This window comes from Parus major, chromosome 5 (genome assembly GCF_001522545.3).
Source record: "Parus major isolate Abel chromosome 5, Parus_major1.1, whole genome shotgun sequence".
Classification (NCBI taxonomy): Eukaryota; Metazoa; Chordata; class Aves; order Passeriformes; family Paridae; genus Parus; species Parus major.
The window spans coordinates 50,022,253-50,039,984 of NC_031774.1; the positions used below are offsets into that span (position 1 = coordinate 50,022,253).

Here is a 17,732-nt window from a genome sequence, read left to right on the forward strand (position 1 = left end):
ACCCTACAAGAATGATGATAGTGGAAGGTACAAATGTTGTGTCCAAGAAAGGGTTTTCTGGGTCAGTGAGGGTGTGAGGGGAAGAGTCACAGTGGCACACAGAGGGGAGAGAGAAGAAGGAGAGAATCTGTACATCTTATTAATTATTAGTGGGAGTGATTTCTTATAGGACTGTAAATAAACTGGTGCCAATGATTTACCACTTGAAGATTAATGTCTGGGCAAAATTACTGTTTCTACACACTTAAAAATTAGTGAAATGGATATTTCAATGAGGATGTTTTCTTTTGTAGCAAGGGTAGATCATTTCAACACCAACTGGTTTTCCCCTGGGTTTCCTTTAGTGCCCTGCTTTTGGGATTTGGCTGTTTCTCATTGACTGAATTCAGAGGAAAACTATTCCTGAGGATATTGAATTTGGCAGAATGGCTGAAGTTTGAATTTGGCTTGTATTGGTTAAATCAAGCTTTTGATTTGGTTGCCTATTGTCCAGTATGCTAATCCATGTTATTTCCAGCTGAGTTAAAGTGTAAAGTCATTAGAACAGCGTGGGGCTTTTGTTTGTAGAGGAAAGGTTAAGTTCTGCAGGCAGCTCTTACTGCTGCCAGCATAGCTGCTAATCTGAGTTTGGGGACTAATTACCTGTAATAGCTACAGGACAGAGTTCTGTGTTGAGCAGAAGTTTGATTAGGCCAAAGCTTGGAAAGCTTTGTCATGGGAAAGTTTTTTAACATTTTTCAGGAACTTGAGTTCTGATTTAGTTCATTCAGAACCAGATACTTACTGTACTACTACATTCAGCCTAATAATATCCTAATGCTGATATTGTGGAAAAAAAATCCTATAGCAGAATTAACAAGCATTTTAAACTATAATAGCCTGTAGCTATTTAAGGACTGTCAATATTGTTACATAATTTCTGAGCTGCTTCTTATTCAGCTTTTGATAACCACAGTAGGTATTGGGGTTGTGAGGAATGAGGAAGACAAAACTGACTTGATGAACAGATTTCAAAACCAGTCTGTATTGGAGTGGTTTAGAGATTAATAGATTTGTAAAAAAAATAAAAAAATAAAAAAATTAAATGCCATTTTTTCCTAGACCCTTATGATTAAAAATTTGTATGCATTAACATTTTTGGATGTGCTTTTAGATGTATTCAGAAACAGTTGTTTTCTTTTTTTTATCACTTTGTTATAAAATTCAATAGGAGTTATTATTATTATACAAAAACCATTTAACTTTGGTATTGTGCCCTTTTACAAAAGAAGTGGAAAACTGGTTTGGAATGGAGAGAATTAAGAACACAAGAAATGAAAACAAATACCACCTTCTTCACAAATAGAAGAAATACAGGCTGCAGACTTGCATTGGGAAGAGAGAGAAGTTAATTTTGCTTCCAGATAGTAGCATAAATATCCATTTTTGCTACAGCATGACTTATTAAGTCATTAATTGAAAGCTATGATCCTTCACTAACATTACTTAAGATCATCTAATAAGTTAGTACCTAAGTTTTTTTTCAGATTTCAATGCCAAGTTAAATAAAACTTTGCAATTCACTTTAAAAACTGCACATTATTTCCCTGTTTGATACTGACTGTGATCTTTTTGGTGTTGCTTTACTCTTATTTCTCTTAAGTTAACACTGTAATAAGAGATAGTGTTTCTATATGATAGGAATAAAAGTGCTCATTTAGGAAAAATATTCTTATCACTAGTTTTGAGTGGACAGAACATGTAGTCCTCATCATGGAGTTTCAGTCTTGAAGCTTCTATGGGTTACTTCCAAATAATGGGTTAACTCTATTCAAAGTAATGACCCTTTTAATAATTTGCAGGTTTAGAGTATAGTTACTGAGTAATTCTGAATTTATTTGGGGTTTGTTTCAGTCAGAGGGAATGTTCTCAGAGTTGCTGGTATAAACTAGGGGTTAGCAGATTGGGTCAGTGTCTGTTCTTCAGTCTGTGAATGGTAGCTTGAAAAAGTGTAAGCCTATCTGTTACCTATGTATTTATAATATATCTCTATGACCTATGTGAGACACAAAAATCTGGAAGAGTGTGAGCATATCAGAAAATGTAGCTCTCTACCTGAATGCTCAGCAGTGTCAGAATGTTGTGTTGAGCAGAACAGTGAAGGGTGATGATTGGTCACTGCAGTTCTGACATGCAGATAATTGGCAGTGGAACCCAATTAACAACTGGCCCTGAAGCCAACCTCATCATCACATCTTACTTAAGTATGTATCTTTTATTTATATATTTTTAAATTCCATCTCTTCCTTTTGGTCACTTAAAAACTTTCTTCCTCAAGAAGTCATCAGGTCTGAGAAAAGCTTTGTTTTTACCTGCAGCCAATTGCATAAGGTACTTCTGGGTGGCTATCCAATATTGATAATGCATTTTTTTTCTGCTGTTTTTTTTAGATGACAGTGCCTCTGCTGCAAGCAGTATGGAGGTTACAGATCGCATTGCCTCTCTGGAGCAGCGTGTCCAGATGCAGGAAGATGACATCCAGCTGCTCAAATCTGCCCTTGCTGATGTGGTCCGACGCTTGAATATTACAGAGGAGCAGCAGGCCATGCAGAACAAGAAAGGACCTACCAAAGGTTTGCATTTCAGATAGATGTAAAATAGCACAGCACAATGACTTGTTCATATGTATTAAAATAGATTATTCATTAGATCTTGAAATATTCAAAATCAACAAATCAAGCTAAATAAAATACATTTGAAATTCAACCTGTTAAGAAGAACACATAGAAATCCATATAGTTAAATCTGTGAGCCTTCTACAATTTACATGAACCAGCGAAGCATTTGTGTTTTCTTAATGCTTAATCCACAATCTACATTTAACCATTGCTACCGCTTCCTTACTTCTGATCAAGATATTTTATAAACTCTTTAGGGAAGGCATTGTCTTCTGTGGGAGAAACTCCTAATAGGCTGGGGTTTTTTTTATCCTAGAAAATGAATTAAACTTAGGTAAAATGTAATTAAAATTTAATTTAGCATGTTTTAAGTATCTATGGATCATACAGACATAAGACAGAGGTCTAAGTTAGCACAGAGTTGACATGAATAAGAAGATGGTACAACATTAGCTGCTCAGCTACAAAAGAAAGGCAGAGCTGTGGTTGCTGCCTGACTATCTTCCAGAGCAGCAGAGCCACAGCCAGCAAGGTGTGACAGATGTCACTGCTTGGCAGAATTCTGTGCTGTGCCCACTTGCCACAGTGTTCTCTCTTGTGGCTCCTGCTCTGCAGAAATGGGTTTTTCCAGAGAAATTGGACCTGAACATCCAGCACTTCACTGGAGTAAAGGTTTATTTGAACCCAAGCCGTGTGATTTGCTGTTGCATGTGAGGCTGCATGTGTGCAGCTTAGAGAAACACTCAAGGTATTTTAGGGTGGTCTTAGGAATAAGAGTGGTAGCAACCTAGATGTGGAAAAAGTACTGACTTCACGGGCTCTCTGTTGTCTATTTTAAGAAGTTGTTTCTTTTGGGGTCCTAATATGTATTAATATTAATTAAAACCTTACTTTGCATAAGAACTATCTTACGTATTTATGAATTTCATATTTTAAAGTTAGGACTTCCTTTATATTTGTCATTGATTTAACAGATGACGTAGGAATTACTTAATTTGTTGAACTGAGATGTGACATTTGTTACAAAGTTTTGTGCTGGGAGATGAAGAAAGCTGAAAGAGACAGAATTACAGAGCCAAATAATGAGTTGGTTGTGTCTCATGCTAGCTGTCAGATGGAATAGACACTAAGAATCTGCAGTCTTGTCTTCATGTTCTCTTCCCTTTCTGCTGTAATCTCCTTATTTTGTCTTTGTTTTATTGAGAAAAAAATTTAAATATCAGATAAGTTAAATGTTACTAAAGATAGGCTCCACTGTGATAAAATGTTCCATCAAATCTGGTTTTACAAGGGATTAAGAGGCTTCACGTTGGCTGTAAAATAGATATTATCTGATGCATGGAGGAAATAAAATCTAGTAATTATTACTGAGTTGTAACCAAATCTGTTCTTCTTCCCCGCTGGCTTTACTTAGCTAAATACAAACCAGATTTTCATGGATTGTGTGAGCAGAGTTGAACTCTAAATCAGGAGAGGTTTTCTTGGTCATGGCAGACCATTAGAGCCATAGTTCAATGTACATTGAAGAAAAGCTGCTGTAAGCCTATCCCCCTGTCTTTTGTGGCTGGTTTTGTCGGGGTTGTTTTGTTTGCTTGTTTGTGGGATTTGTGTGTGGTTTGGAGGGGTTTTTTTAATGTATATATGGCATGCCTGGTTCTTGAGTGTGTGAAATTCCAGTATTTACTGTAACAGTGCATATAGAGGACCATGAATGTCAATTGCTTTTCCATTGCAAATTACCAGAATGGGTCCTGGTATTTGCCAACAAAACCCACTGAGTTTCTGGAGAAAATCAGTACTGTGACTGTTTATGTAAAGAACTTTCAGTTTGCTGTACATCAGCTGTATCATTTAGTATATGGTCAACCTTATTAAACATGAATTATGAACATGAAAGAGAATCTGAAGTATTCTCATCACTTGTTTCTTTCCAGCTGTTTTGTAAAATGTGATATATTTCACATGATGGCCTATTATTCCTTAGTAGGCACAACTACTTTATGACAAATTATATGCAATAATTTAGCATAAGACTAATTTTAGTTTGGAACAGCATTTTAGAGGCCCCTGATGGAGACTCTTAGGAGAGGAGCCTTTTTAGCCATGGGAGGAGCTGGAGTGGTGTCTTCTCATGCTTTACTCCTTGGGCTGCATGGACTGAACCTGTTTATTTTTCCTAAATTGTTTAATGACTAATTCCACATTTGGAATTTTAAAAAGTGGAATTTGACCCCACAGAATGTCACAGAAACTGTGTCCATACAAACTGGGGCTTGAAGCATATTGTGTACTGCTGTTATCATTTGATCTATAGATGAAGTAGGTCGGGATTAAGTGTGTGTGTGTGCTGGGGGAGGTCTGTGCCTTTGGAAAAACAGGATCCTCCCACAACTGTGTAAAGTCTGGAACAAGAATCTTCATGGGACAAATGACTTCATTTTTCTGAGTACTTCAGATTTAAAATTAATTTAAAGATTTCAAGTTTCAGACTTTAAATCTATAATGGAAAAATCTTGAGCTTGTTTTCAGTCTTTGTGTTCTTGTTCTAAACTTGAGCTAATCAGCTTAAAAGCAGCATACATCATGGAAAGGGAGCGGCTTATCTTGTCCATTTGTGGAGCTCCTTCCCTAATGGTGTTTTGAGTTTTTGTTTAGTTGTTTGGGTTTTTTTTCCTTTTCCTTTTTTAGTTCTACTACTTGGTGGAGTTTCAGTATGGCTTCCTGCCTTTGTTTTACTTGTGTTTGTTGTTATTTCCTTTTGCAATTATTGGTTTGTTTGTAAACTTAACAGCCCTATTAATCCGTAGATCAGAGTGTGATTAAAAAAGCTGCTGCTGAGGCTGATAAACTTGTCAGTCCTGCTACCACAGGTAAGACCTTGAAGCACCAGCACTTCCAAAATAAACCTTACTGACAAAGCAGTAAGAGCAGTGTGTTAGTGACTTCTAACAGCAATGACACGTTTGGGATTGTGTGACTGTGATGCCAGTTACCACTGGTGTGAACCAGCTGTTGTAAGTAAAACTAAATAGCTCCCAAATAAACAGTGGATTTATTGAATAATGCACAGTTTTTCTGTGTGTTTTGCAAGAGTTTAATGGTGTTGCTTTCCACGCTAGCTGACCATTTAAATCTCTATTTCCAGAAGTGTGGGTTGTGGGTTGGTGCTGGATCTGAAGCAAAACTTCTGTTAAAAGTTGCAGGGTTTATTCCTGGCTGCTGCTAGTTTCAATTTCATAAGGATAGGAGAGTAAACAAACTCCAGTTAGTTCACTCCAGCTACTCTTTAGGAGGCATACTTTTAAATAACTACAAATAAGGGAATACTTTAATAATTTATTTTTTTAGTTCCAATTGCTGTTCTAATTTGTCTTCTCAGAGCTCATTAAAGTTTTATGAGCTACAGAAAGCATGCCAGGTCCACAGCTTCTCAACTGTGTAGTTACCTGTGATTCTGTAGAATGCAACACAATCAGTTTTTTATATATAGATTAATTACAGCAGGGCAGCAATTAGGAAACAAGCAGCAGAGCTTCCAGCACAAAACTGTAAACATAATTTAATATACAAAAAAATGAATAAAGGAGAAGTAAATAGAATTATGATATCTGAATTCATTAATAAAAAAACAAATAGAGGCTGGGGAAGCCAAGTAAACTTCAGATATTTTGTATAAACTCTAAAGACTGCATTATTAGTCAATTAAAACAGATCATGGAAGTCAGGGCTAGAAGGCACCCCCAGTGAGCACAGAGAAAACTTTCTTCTTTTATCTCCCCTGCTGACTTTCTTTCCAGTCATGCTTCACTCTTCTAAGACAAATAAGCCTCATTCCTTCAGAATTTCCCTTATAGGTTGTTTTCTAAATTTCCTCTGAACAAATAAATGACAAGTACATAACAAGTAATGTGTACTCTAAGTTTCAAGACAAAGTTTGTCTTGCAAGTTGCATTCTCTAGTAGACCATATTTACTGACACTCTTCTGAAGGCACAGTTTTTCACGTCTTTTTGTTCAGTATATGAAAACGTAGGGTGAACAAGTCAATAAATGCTTCCTGTCAGTGCTACAATAAGATGTTGTTACATTATGACCTTTAATTGTATACAATTGGTACTGTTTCAGTTTAGCCTTTTAGATCCTTTATCCTTGGCAGACTTTTTTGAAGAACAATTCACAGGTATTCTCCCTGCCATCCTCTCCAAGTTTAATGAAATTTGATGTTCCTAAAGTGACTTGTGACTGCTGACTTCTCTCAGGTGGTGTTTTCTCTGAACCCAGAGGCTTTTGGCATCTCTACAATGGCGTGTAGTACAAAGTCAAATTTCAAGTGATTCAAGCTTTTTTCCCTGCTGTAGAGAAAGCACTAGTCATATTTGTGTCTGTGTTTCGATGCTATCATCTACTGTAGTTTTTGTGTTGGTACTCATTGCTTGCAGTTTTAAACACTGTTTTTGCAACTAACTTCTAACTACTTGAATGGGACTTTTCTGTTATTCTAATTTTAATTACAGCTATGATATGTAGATCCTTTTTTGAGCCAGTGATTGATCAGAAGAATGTAGGTAGATAATGCCAGCTTATTACCTTCACTCTTCTGCTGATTTCAGTAGCTTTTTCTGAATAAAGGGTACAAATCCTTTCTGTCAAACATAAGCTCACATTCTTTGAAAAAAAGACCTTTTGCAGGGAGTAGAAATTTCTTAATATATAATTTGCTTGTGGAAAACCTTCAAGAAGACTGAGGGCTGAAGAGCAGAAGTGTCTAGAATGACAATTTGTCTTCATTTCTAGCACTCATCTGAATGCTATCCAGGTGGGCAAGAGACTGATGCTCTTTTGACAGAGTAGGATTGGTTTTGAGGACAACTAGTTTAGCTCTTACCACTAAGCTCCCTGATCTAGGACAGAGTTTTTGTTTGATAGGATGATTATTATTACTATTATTATTATTATTAATAATAATTATTATTATTAGTTTAAATTCCTCAATGTTAAAACCCTCATCTGTGCTGAATTTGGCCATAGTGACTGAAAAATGGCACACTACGTGGAAAATTTAAAATAGTCTAGTGTTGTTTGCTGAGGAAAAAATACAGAAAAGTAAATAGAGGTCATGATTTTATCTTACACTTGTTTTACAGCAAGACCACTGGTACAAACCCTGCCTTTAAGGACTACAGTTAACAATGGAACTGTATTACCAAAGAAACCAAGTGGCTCTTTACCTTCTCCATCAGGAAACAGAAAGGAGACTGTATCACCAGCAGCAAAAAGGTAGGCATCTATGAGAAACCTTATAACCATGGAATTGAAAACATGGTATAGCTCCTCTTTTAACCTTCTAGATATGTAGTTTTTCTTACTTGCAAAGCAGCAGTCTAAATATTTAGTTCGGAAAGAAAAGGAGATGGATTTCATTCTAAGAGGCTTTAAATTTCTTCATTCTAATTACAATTAAGGTTATTTCCATGAGTATTGAAAGAATGCACAATGCTTGGTCTTACTGTTTTGTGTTCATTTCTTGCTTTTAAGAATTTAGCATAGAGAGAATAAAGCATTTCTACTGTGCTATTGCCCAACATGATGTGAAAAGTGCAAGAATTCTCTTAGTGGATAGTAGAAAACATATCATCTGCAGAGAAACAATGTTATCATTGCAAATCAGTATGTTATCTTTGGTGGTTTTCTCTCACTAACAAAATTATCATATAAACTGCATGCACAGGGTTAGCAGCATCTCAGGGAGGAGGAAAATTCTATGCCTAGCACATATTTATGCAAATGAAAACATCCATCTTTAGATATCTTACCATTCGCATGCATTAAGCCTTTATAAAAATTACTGCTCTGTCCCAATTTGCTTTGTGTGTAGCTGTTTTTAGATAGACTAAATGTTTTATACATCTGGGTTATAAGGAATGGAATGGATTGGGTGAAGGAACTTCAAGTTATATGTGGCAGTTATTGTGGTGCTAATCTGTGGTGTGGTACGTGTATAAAAGATAATAGTGTGGGGTTTAGGTTGGGTTTGTTTTTTTTTTTTGTACATTTCTTTTGTGTGTCTCCTCATCTTTTTGTTGTGATGATGCTGTCAGCTCTGAGGAAGGGTAAGTTGTAGACAGGAGAGCATTAACCCACTAAGATCTGAGGTCTCTCTTGTAAAGAGAATTTTTTTTCAAAGGGGTGATGGTGGCTAAGCATATGCCATGTTTTTGTCACTGTGTTGAAGGGGACTGATTTTCAAGAGACTCCAGGTTCTGTTATTGTAGAGAGAAGTTACACTATGCACAATTAAATCTGGAAAATACCGTATTTATTTGTGTCATAAAAATGAACTCCTGTGAGCTCTTATGAGCTGGAGCTTGCTGTAGCCTTTGATAGTCTGGTCTGAATCAGCCCTTAACAGAAGAGAAGGGCAGCAAATACTGTCCAAACTGTTCCATTCTTTAGATTTGTGTTATCAGAAGTTTGAAAATGGGTGAAAGAACTTTCCTTTTAAAAAGTAAATGTATTAGAGTTTTAAAAAGAGTACTATTTAGTACATGCTGAATTTTAACGACTTTGTTCTTCACAAATTATTTTTTCTTAATAATTATCATAATTTCATTCTTCCTAATTAAGTTTCAACTAGTAGTTAAAAATCATATGAGAGCATGGACATTGGGAGACTTCACCTGTGTACAGAGGGTGTGATTCCCAAGTCTGTATGCTCTAAGGTTCAGCACAGGACTTTCTGCCCCAGAGTAGGGTGGATGAAATACAGGTCAGAATCATACCCATGCTTTCTCTATTCTTGGAGGCCTTTATGTAGTTCAGGTATTCCATCTGGTATTGCCAGCAGCCTGTAGGCATTATCCCAGCTTAGGATCCCTGTAGATAAGTGGCACCCTGTATCCCTTCCACCTGACCCATGTGCAGCCTGGATACCCAGCATGCCAGTGGGAAAGTCCTTGGAGAGCATCATTAGAGAGTATTTTTAGACTGTCTTGATTCCTGTGTGAGAAATTCTTCCACAGGGCAAGTATTTAGTGTCCTTTTATTATGCTTTGTCCCTTCTCATTGCTGAAGCAGCTAGGCCAAATGAAAATGTGTATTCAGTTTTGGAACAGAAAAAATATATATGGAGAGTTTTGCTGGAATAGGTGAGCACTTAATAAGAGTGCTTAGGAGGGCAGGATTGCTTTATGGCCTGAAAAAAGCAGTTGTAAATTCAGGTGCTGTAGAATTTTTTTTCCCTTCAAATGCTCTAAAATTCTGTATTGGTGTCTTTAATGTGAAAATGTTCTTTATTGTTACCTTTATTAATCTGAATTAAAGCATATTTCTATGCTTTGCCTATAAATGTACTTCAAGAGGAATAGAGTGGACTGGTAAGAACCTCAATGATTAATTACTGTACAAAACATTTTTTTGGTAAATTATTCTGTAATCATTTAATAGTGAACCTTGAAATAACTGGTTGGATTTCAGGGTTTTATAGTTAATGGTGTTCCACACATTCAGTATTCAAAGATGTTACAGTAAGTGCTCCAAATATCTTTCTTGTATACAGTCAAGTAGAATAATTCATTATGCATCCTTAAGATGAATTCAATCACACTTTATATTTATACTGGACCCTTTTACCTTCAGGAACTGCATGTGTTTATGCATAAAACAGTAATGGAAATACATCAGCAAAATCAAACATCTTCCTTTTGCAAGGGGAAGGACTTGCTTATTTGTGTTAGAAGCTTTTCTCAGTGTTACACAGTTTACAGATGGTGGGAAATTTCAAGGTATTTTTTTTTTTCTTCTGATTTCTGCTAAGCAGTGTTCTTTTCTTATGAACTGCTTCCAGAACTGTGTCTAATTTGTAGTGTATGTATTCTTTGGTCCAAAATATGTCATGTGACACAGCAGCTGTAAATAGTATTAAGTGGCTTTGGATGTTTTTAAACTTAATTTTTACGTGAATGCTTTTAATAGTTTTTCTGTTCAACACAGGTGTACAATTGAAAAGGTAGAGTTTGAAAAATGAAAGTTAAAAACCACAGGGAAAAAATATTTTTTGCTGAGTCATCTTCTAAACTTTTTATCTCCTGTTGAGACTGACAGATATCTGCTAGGAATCCAATAGTAAAAAATAGCATCTTCCATTTTTTCACTACCTGTGACCATATATCCAAGAGAAAGTGCAGCTGGATGGAGTCCTTCCCAAATGTTTCATTGTCTTATGAAAAGAGGGCTTACAATGAAATATTTTCTGATTCCTCTCTTCTCCTATACTTAGCACTGTTGAGGTTAAGACTGTATGATATCCAATTGAAATTACATCAGTCTGTTCGTTGAAACAGTTTGTTGTGCATTATTATGTAAATATATGCAAATAGTCTGCATGGGGACTAAGTGTGCATCCATACATTCTCCTGCTTAGAGATAGATGTATTTACTGGTATGTCTGCAGACACAATCTGATTTCATACAATAGCTGTATTAAATGTATTGGTTAACTCATTTGAACCCACAGGTTGGTATATGGCTTATTTGCCTTGCTGGATTACCAAGGAGATGTGGTTCAGAGTTCACTACATTTTCTGATTTCCCATTTAATATTTGAAATGGAAATGACTTCTTCTGGCAGGAATATAAAATTGGAGGTAATAAAAGAGGCTTGAGGCTGAAAGGGTGGAACTAACAGGCTTTTATTTGAGTTCTGCCATATATTCTCTCAGTGACCTTATGCAAATCATTTAACCTCTATGCATATTGCTTTTCCATATGTAAAACATGTATCTCTGGATGTCAGTAGGTTCTTATAGGGCCTAATGTGATAATTAAATCCAGATTTTGCAAAGCGTTGAGTAACCTCAACTGACTCTAACTTCAATTAGAATTGAGGGCACCAAACCCTGCTTCAGTATTCAGATCTCAGAGAGTCAATATCCAATTATCCAAGTTAAGGAAGGACTGAAATAACTTGAATAGAGCAAAAGAACAAATCCAAAACATGGATCAACTGGATTATAAATGCATATGGCAGTGATAAAGTGCAAGATAGAAAGCCATGGAAAGCCTGGTGATGCTGGTGGTACTGGGACCAAAAATTGTGGTCAAGCACCAAGAGAAGATGCTGCTCTCAGGCTCTGGGGGCCATGTGAACACAGCTGGGAGGTTCTGGGTGCCAGCCAGCTAACAGAGAGCTGGAGTGATTCTGAGATGGGCTGAACAACCACTTAAGACAGACAGACAATCAAGAATTACCTGGCTTTGTAAAGTATTTGCATGTCATCTTTACAAGAACCCTTTGATCAGAAGATTTGATTTTAATATATTTACTAATTCCATGATGTAGAAATGCATGAGCTACTTTGAGTAACAGCTTTTTTAATGCTGACATAGTTTAATTCTGAACTTTGTGCGTAGAATAATTATTTGAAATTTTCATTCTGAATAAGATAAATTTAGTGTATCCTGAGCAGAACTTTCCCTTCCCCCTGTACTCTTTCTTTGGCATGTAATGTGGCTTGAGGTTTACTGCTTAACACTAAATTTGTCTTTGGAATTTGGCCAGTGTGTAGAAGTGATGTTGTGTGTTCCCTATTAAAATCTAAGGTTTTGTGACTCATCTAGGACAGCTTTGTTTCCAGGAGATGAGGGGGAAAAAGGGGGGGAAAAAAAAGGGAGGAGAATTCAGACAGTACCTTTCCCAGTAGGGATGCTGGTGCACGCTGGAGGCTTGCACATACTTTGCCTTTCAAAAGGAGACAATCAGTCATTCTTTCTCCCCCAGCAGATTGCAAAGTATTACAATGGTGCAAAACTCTGACAATGGAGATCAAAAGGAAGAAGCAAGAACAAAGAAAACATAAAGAGCTTTGTTTGCAGGGAGAATAAAATACTTTAATATGATAAATTCCTGTTCTTCTAAACTCTAAACACATGGCCCCTAGGAAATTGTTCAGTCGCCTGGAATTAATGTTGTGCGTTCTGTTGGGGGGCAGTGATGGTTTGTAACTGGCACACACACAAACTCTGAATCAAACCTTCAATTAAATGGTCTGTGTAACACTCATCTCTCAAAGAAAGTGATTTAAAATATTTAGAATACAAATTTAAAAAAGAAATCCCTCTCCATTGAACTTCGGGTGGCAAAACTATTACTCCACTTCACAATATCTCTAACAATTAAAGTTATTAGTGCATTTTGCTCAGAGGCGTAATGAAATTAAAGTCATATGTTATTCCTGAATTCATTCTAATTGATTTAAATGAGGGTCAGAATGAGTACTAGACAAAATATTAATGCCATCAGTTTCTGTCTTAAGAGCACTGTGAACTGGTTTTTAATTTCTTTTACTAAAAAGCTTTTATATTTTCTCAAACAATTTTAGTAATGAAGTATATATCTTTTTAATTTTGGCCAGATTTGTTCACCACAATTCAATAATGCAACTACCTGAAACATTCATGCTATGCAGTGGTATATGTATGTATATATGAGGATTTATTTTCTTGTCTTTGTTGTTGCTTTTTTAATAGTCTTTGTCTTTTAGCTGGATCATCTGTCGTGTTCCTCCAGATAACCTCTTTGATTTTTTTTTCTATTTTTATTTTTTTAATTTTATTTTTGAGTCGCTTTACAAATGGTCAGTCTATCGGGGCACTGCTGAGATTTTGTCATTCAAAGATACATTGGTGTTCTTAAATGTATGGTTTGAAATGATCAAACATCTGAGTCAATGAGCACTTTGTTTACTCTTGCACGTGACTTCATATCTTGAAAGCATGCAGTTTTGTCTTTTAATGTAAGTCTTGTAAATGTCTTGTTTCCACATTTTATTGTTGCATTCACTTTTTATTCTGCTTTGTTTATGCACCTCTCAATCTGGATTAAGCAGGTCTGTGAATCTTCTCAATGCATGCAAACTGAAAAAGCCTGCTCTAAGGTGAGGGATCCTTAATAGCTTTGTAGTGTTGAAGTTCAGTTGTTTTTCCTTTCCATTTCAACTCAACACATGGCTGTTCTAGTAAAAACATTAACATGATAGAACTGTAATTATTATTGCCATTTTTAACATTTCCAGAACTAAATGTCTAAAACTTTCTCATCATTGATAAGTGCATCACACAACTTAGATAATAATGTCAGTGATGGTATCTACATTATTTCATACTAACATAATTTTTATTATAGGGGTGTTAGACCACATTGCTGTCTTAAACAAATTAAAAATTGTGTAACCAAATGTTATCATCTGAAATAATTGCAAATGCTCTCCTTTCATATCACTAATGTGGAAGTCAAATTCTGGAATCCAGTTATACTCTTACAAACCTGTAAGTTAAATAAGTATTTTAAATTCCTCCTCAGGTGACAGTGTATTTCCTGTAGCTGTGAATATTATCACTGGTGTTTAATACTCTAGCTAACAAAATGTGTATAGTGCCAAAACTGAGTTAATATAATGGAGTTAAAATCCTTGTTTCCAACCACCAATTAATGCTTCTCACTGGGCTTTTGTTGTTGAAAGTTTAAAATAAAGTTTGTCAGAAGATAGCATTACTAATTAGTTTAAGCAGTGATGGACATAAATCATAAGGGTTTAAAAAATTTTAAAACCTGTGGTTAAAATAGTTTTTATACTGGTATGAGACTTTATTATTCAGAAATAAGATAGAATTAAACTTTTAAATTTTACTCCCACCCTTTCATTTATTCTCTATTTCATCTTTTGAATGGTGACAGCTATAAAAATAAAACCCCAAGCAACATTAAAATTAGTTTCAAATTGTTTCTGTAACTTATTTTTTTTCTAATATTAGTATACTTTGATAATGTCCTTAATTTAATTTTGGTGTAGGCTGATGTTGACGCCTCTTATCCTTAATGAAGAAAATATGCGTCAACATCAGCCTACACTGAAATTTTCTTAACCAGGAAAAGATGCCAATATAATGATTTGATCCTCACAAATCACACAGAATGTTTCTGTAATTAATGTATATAATAGTGGAAGGCACATGCTAATAAAGCTATTTAATGTGGAATAAACATTTTCAGTATCAAGGTTTTATTTTTTAACTGGAGTAGTACTAAACTGGATGATGTTATGAGATGTGAGGACAGTAGTTAAATATTAATAGTACATTCTATAATTTACTAGCAAAGGGTTTTTTTTTCATGCATTTGACATTGAGATGACTTGGATAATGTTAGTCTAGTGTAGAAAGTACACTTCTGAAATTAAGACAGAACTAAATTCTTGTTCCTGACTATTCTCTTCCCCTATGAATGTATTCTGTTCTGTCTTTGTGTAATTTTGCATTCTGCTTGCTCTCTTACATTGCTTTCTCCACAGAAACACTATTTTTTTAATTTCAGCTTAATCATTTGAAGCTTCTTTTAATTACAAGAATGCAGCACTGAACATCTGTCCTACCATCGCATGTACCAGAAGGTTTTTTTGTCAATCTGCCTGAGATGCACCTGAACATGCATTGCCTCTGCAGATCAGCCCCTGGGTGGGCACTGCCTTCTTTTCAGAAGGGCATTTGCTTTGCAGAAAGACTCTGGTTGAAGTGTTCCCATCTTTTCTGTAACTGAGTCTCAGCTGAGGTGTTGAAACATTCACCGCCTTGCTGGTAAAAAGACATGGGAGCAGAAATAAGTTTGGGTTTTTTTAAAGCAGGTGGTGTACAGTTGCTAAGCTACGTATTTTTTGACCAGGCAGAAAAGTCTATCTTGGTTCCTCTGGTTATGGAGAGCCATCTTACACCACACATAAAGTGGGACAGAGCCAGAGGAGCTGGCTGAGATGACAGGATAGGGATAGCTAGGGACTGATGGGGTGGTTTGGAGTAGTCCTCAAGAATGCATGAGATGAGTATTCTGGTAAGCAGAGCATCTCTGCGGGTGTATGGAGGCTCAGGGGAGTGGTGGCTGGGGATCATAAAATGTGTGACTAGGATGACACTGGCCTTAAAGGAGCAAGTACTGAAGTTTTCACAGTGGGATGGAGCTTGTGGTTGGGATTTGGGTAGGGAGATGTGAGCTTGAAAGCAATCATTGATATCCCTGGTTTCTGGGGGGACAGAGCTGCTGAAGGTGGTTATTTAGTATGGGGATTTCATGGCTTAAAGAGGATATTTTCACTGTGCTTCTGCAGGGGAGAAAGCAGTACAGAACTGAAATGGGGGGAAAGGAGACCCTGAGACCGAGTCCTGTCATTCAGCTGCTGCCATGGGGGTGATTTCTGCCTCAGTGTGGGTACTGCTGCCTGAGCCGCTCTGCTGCAAAGGGCCTGCAGCAACGTGTAAAGCATTGAGCTTTTGGGCCTCACCCTTAGCTGCTCCCTCTCTTGCTAAGAGGCACTGCTTTAGGGAGAACTGCTTTGGTCAATAATTTGTCTCCTGTAAGGTGTAAGTTCTGACTGAGTTTCTCTTAATTTACTAAGTAACACTGCTTGTTTTTTGGCTCACATTTTTCCATCAGAGGGAGCTGGATGTCTAAGGGGTGCCATAAAGCCACACAGGAGCTCCCTTGATAGCTATCTTGGCAGGAAGGGTAGTTGAAGAGTGAGAGGGTAGGGTGAGCTTTTAGCCTTTGAGAAACCTCCTGTCAGGACATGTGGGGAATCTAATCTATTTGTACATGTAACTAGGAAGCATACCTTCTTGTCAACAATAAAAAAATGCAGGCTAGCTCACCATTAATTGTAGTTTGGAATATGTTAAAAGTAGTTTTGAACCACAGTGTAATTGATACTGGGTGAAGACCCAAAGTTAGATTCATATTTTGACATACTTTTGGCATTCTCTGTAGTCTGGCTGGAAATGTCAGGCAATATGTTTTTTCTTTAAATCTTTCACTTCTTCATAAGAGAATCCAAAAGTTCAGAAGTATGGAGTGGTAGTCAGAGATTTGAAACATGACCTGGAAAAATGATTGTAGCTACTCTATGAAATTGATTTAGCCCATTTTCTATTTTATGATTACAGAGAAAGTAGTATATTTGTCTCTGTTGCACCAGGTACTCAGGAAAACTCTTATATAGGCTCTTTAACAAATCAAATTAAGATTTTTTTTTAAATCTTAGTTATTTTTTATAATTTAAAATCATAGTTATTTTTTTAGGGTCAGTGTTCTTTTTGATACATTTCTCAAAAATATTTATTGTAGAATATATACTTTTTCAAGTGCCACTGTGAAACTTGCTCCTTGTTTTATTAGCACCATTAAGAGAACCAGTTCAGCTGAGCGTGTGTCCCCAGGAGGTCGGAGGGAAAGCTATGGAGATTCCAAAGGGAGTCGCAACCGCACTGGTTCCACCAGCAGTTCATCTAGTGGTAAAAAGAACAGTGAAAGGTAATGTTATCTAAGTATCTATCCCCTTTCTTTGCCTCCTACTCTAATAATGAAATTAGTTTCTTTAGTGAACTTAGTTTTTCTTGTTTGAAATATTGGAAGCTTTCTTTTTTCACAAAGCTCCAATTATTGGACCAAAGCTTTTATTAAAACATTTGAAATAAAAACAGGTTTTCATATTTAGATTAAATTTATTTGCCTTATTTCCAAACTATAAACAGTGTGAGAACTTAAAGTTTCCCCAAAAAGTTCATAATTATTCAACATGCCTTTTCAAATATCTTAGCGGTTTCCCTTGGTCTTCATATTTCTAACAAGTACTTCTTTGAGCTTCTGATTGTGGTGCATTGACCCCAGCTGGCATCTAAATATCACACAGCCATTCATTCCTGTCCTCCAGTGGGATGAGGAGAAGAAAATAGGAAGAGCAAAAGTGAGAATACTCATAAATCAAGATAAAGGTAGTTTAAGAAGTAAAGGAAAGAGAAAGAAAAACCAAAACAATTTCTGAGAAGCATTCAGTCACCACATCCCACATGTAGACTGATGTCCAGCCAGTCTCTGAACTATGAATGCCTTGGTCTGAGAGCCAGATTAAAGATAAATGAAGAGAGAGGTTTACATGCAAGTGCTGTTCAATGAAGCAGAATGAAGTGATGCCTATCTCTGTGTATCTCTGTTCATGCTTCTCTGTATTACTGACAGCACAGAGAAAAGAGGATATCT

The 17,732-nt window shown here is 36.3% G+C and overlaps 1 protein-coding gene across 9 annotated transcripts in view; it reads left to right on the forward strand.

Annotated features, from left to right (window-relative positions):
• Positions 1-17,732, forward strand: part of EML1 (EMAP like 1) — a 122,376-nt gene that overhangs the window by 67,447 nt on the left and 37,197 nt on the right. For 3 of the 9 annotated variants that reach the window (XM_015630307.2, XM_015630305.3, XM_015630306.3), the window contains exons 2-5: positions 2,430-2,612; positions 7,801-7,933; positions 13,540-13,587; positions 16,872-17,006. In XM_015630307.2, coding sequence (XP_015485793.1) covers positions 2,430-2,612; positions 7,801-7,933; positions 13,540-13,587; positions 16,872-17,006 — 499 coding nt within the window. Of the gene's footprint in view, positions 1-2,429; positions 2,613-7,800; positions 7,934-13,539; positions 13,588-16,871; positions 17,007-17,732 lie in introns of those variants that run through there. The other 6 variants (XM_015630308.3, XM_015630309.3, XM_033515454.1 and 3 more) reach the window with 3 other exon arrangements.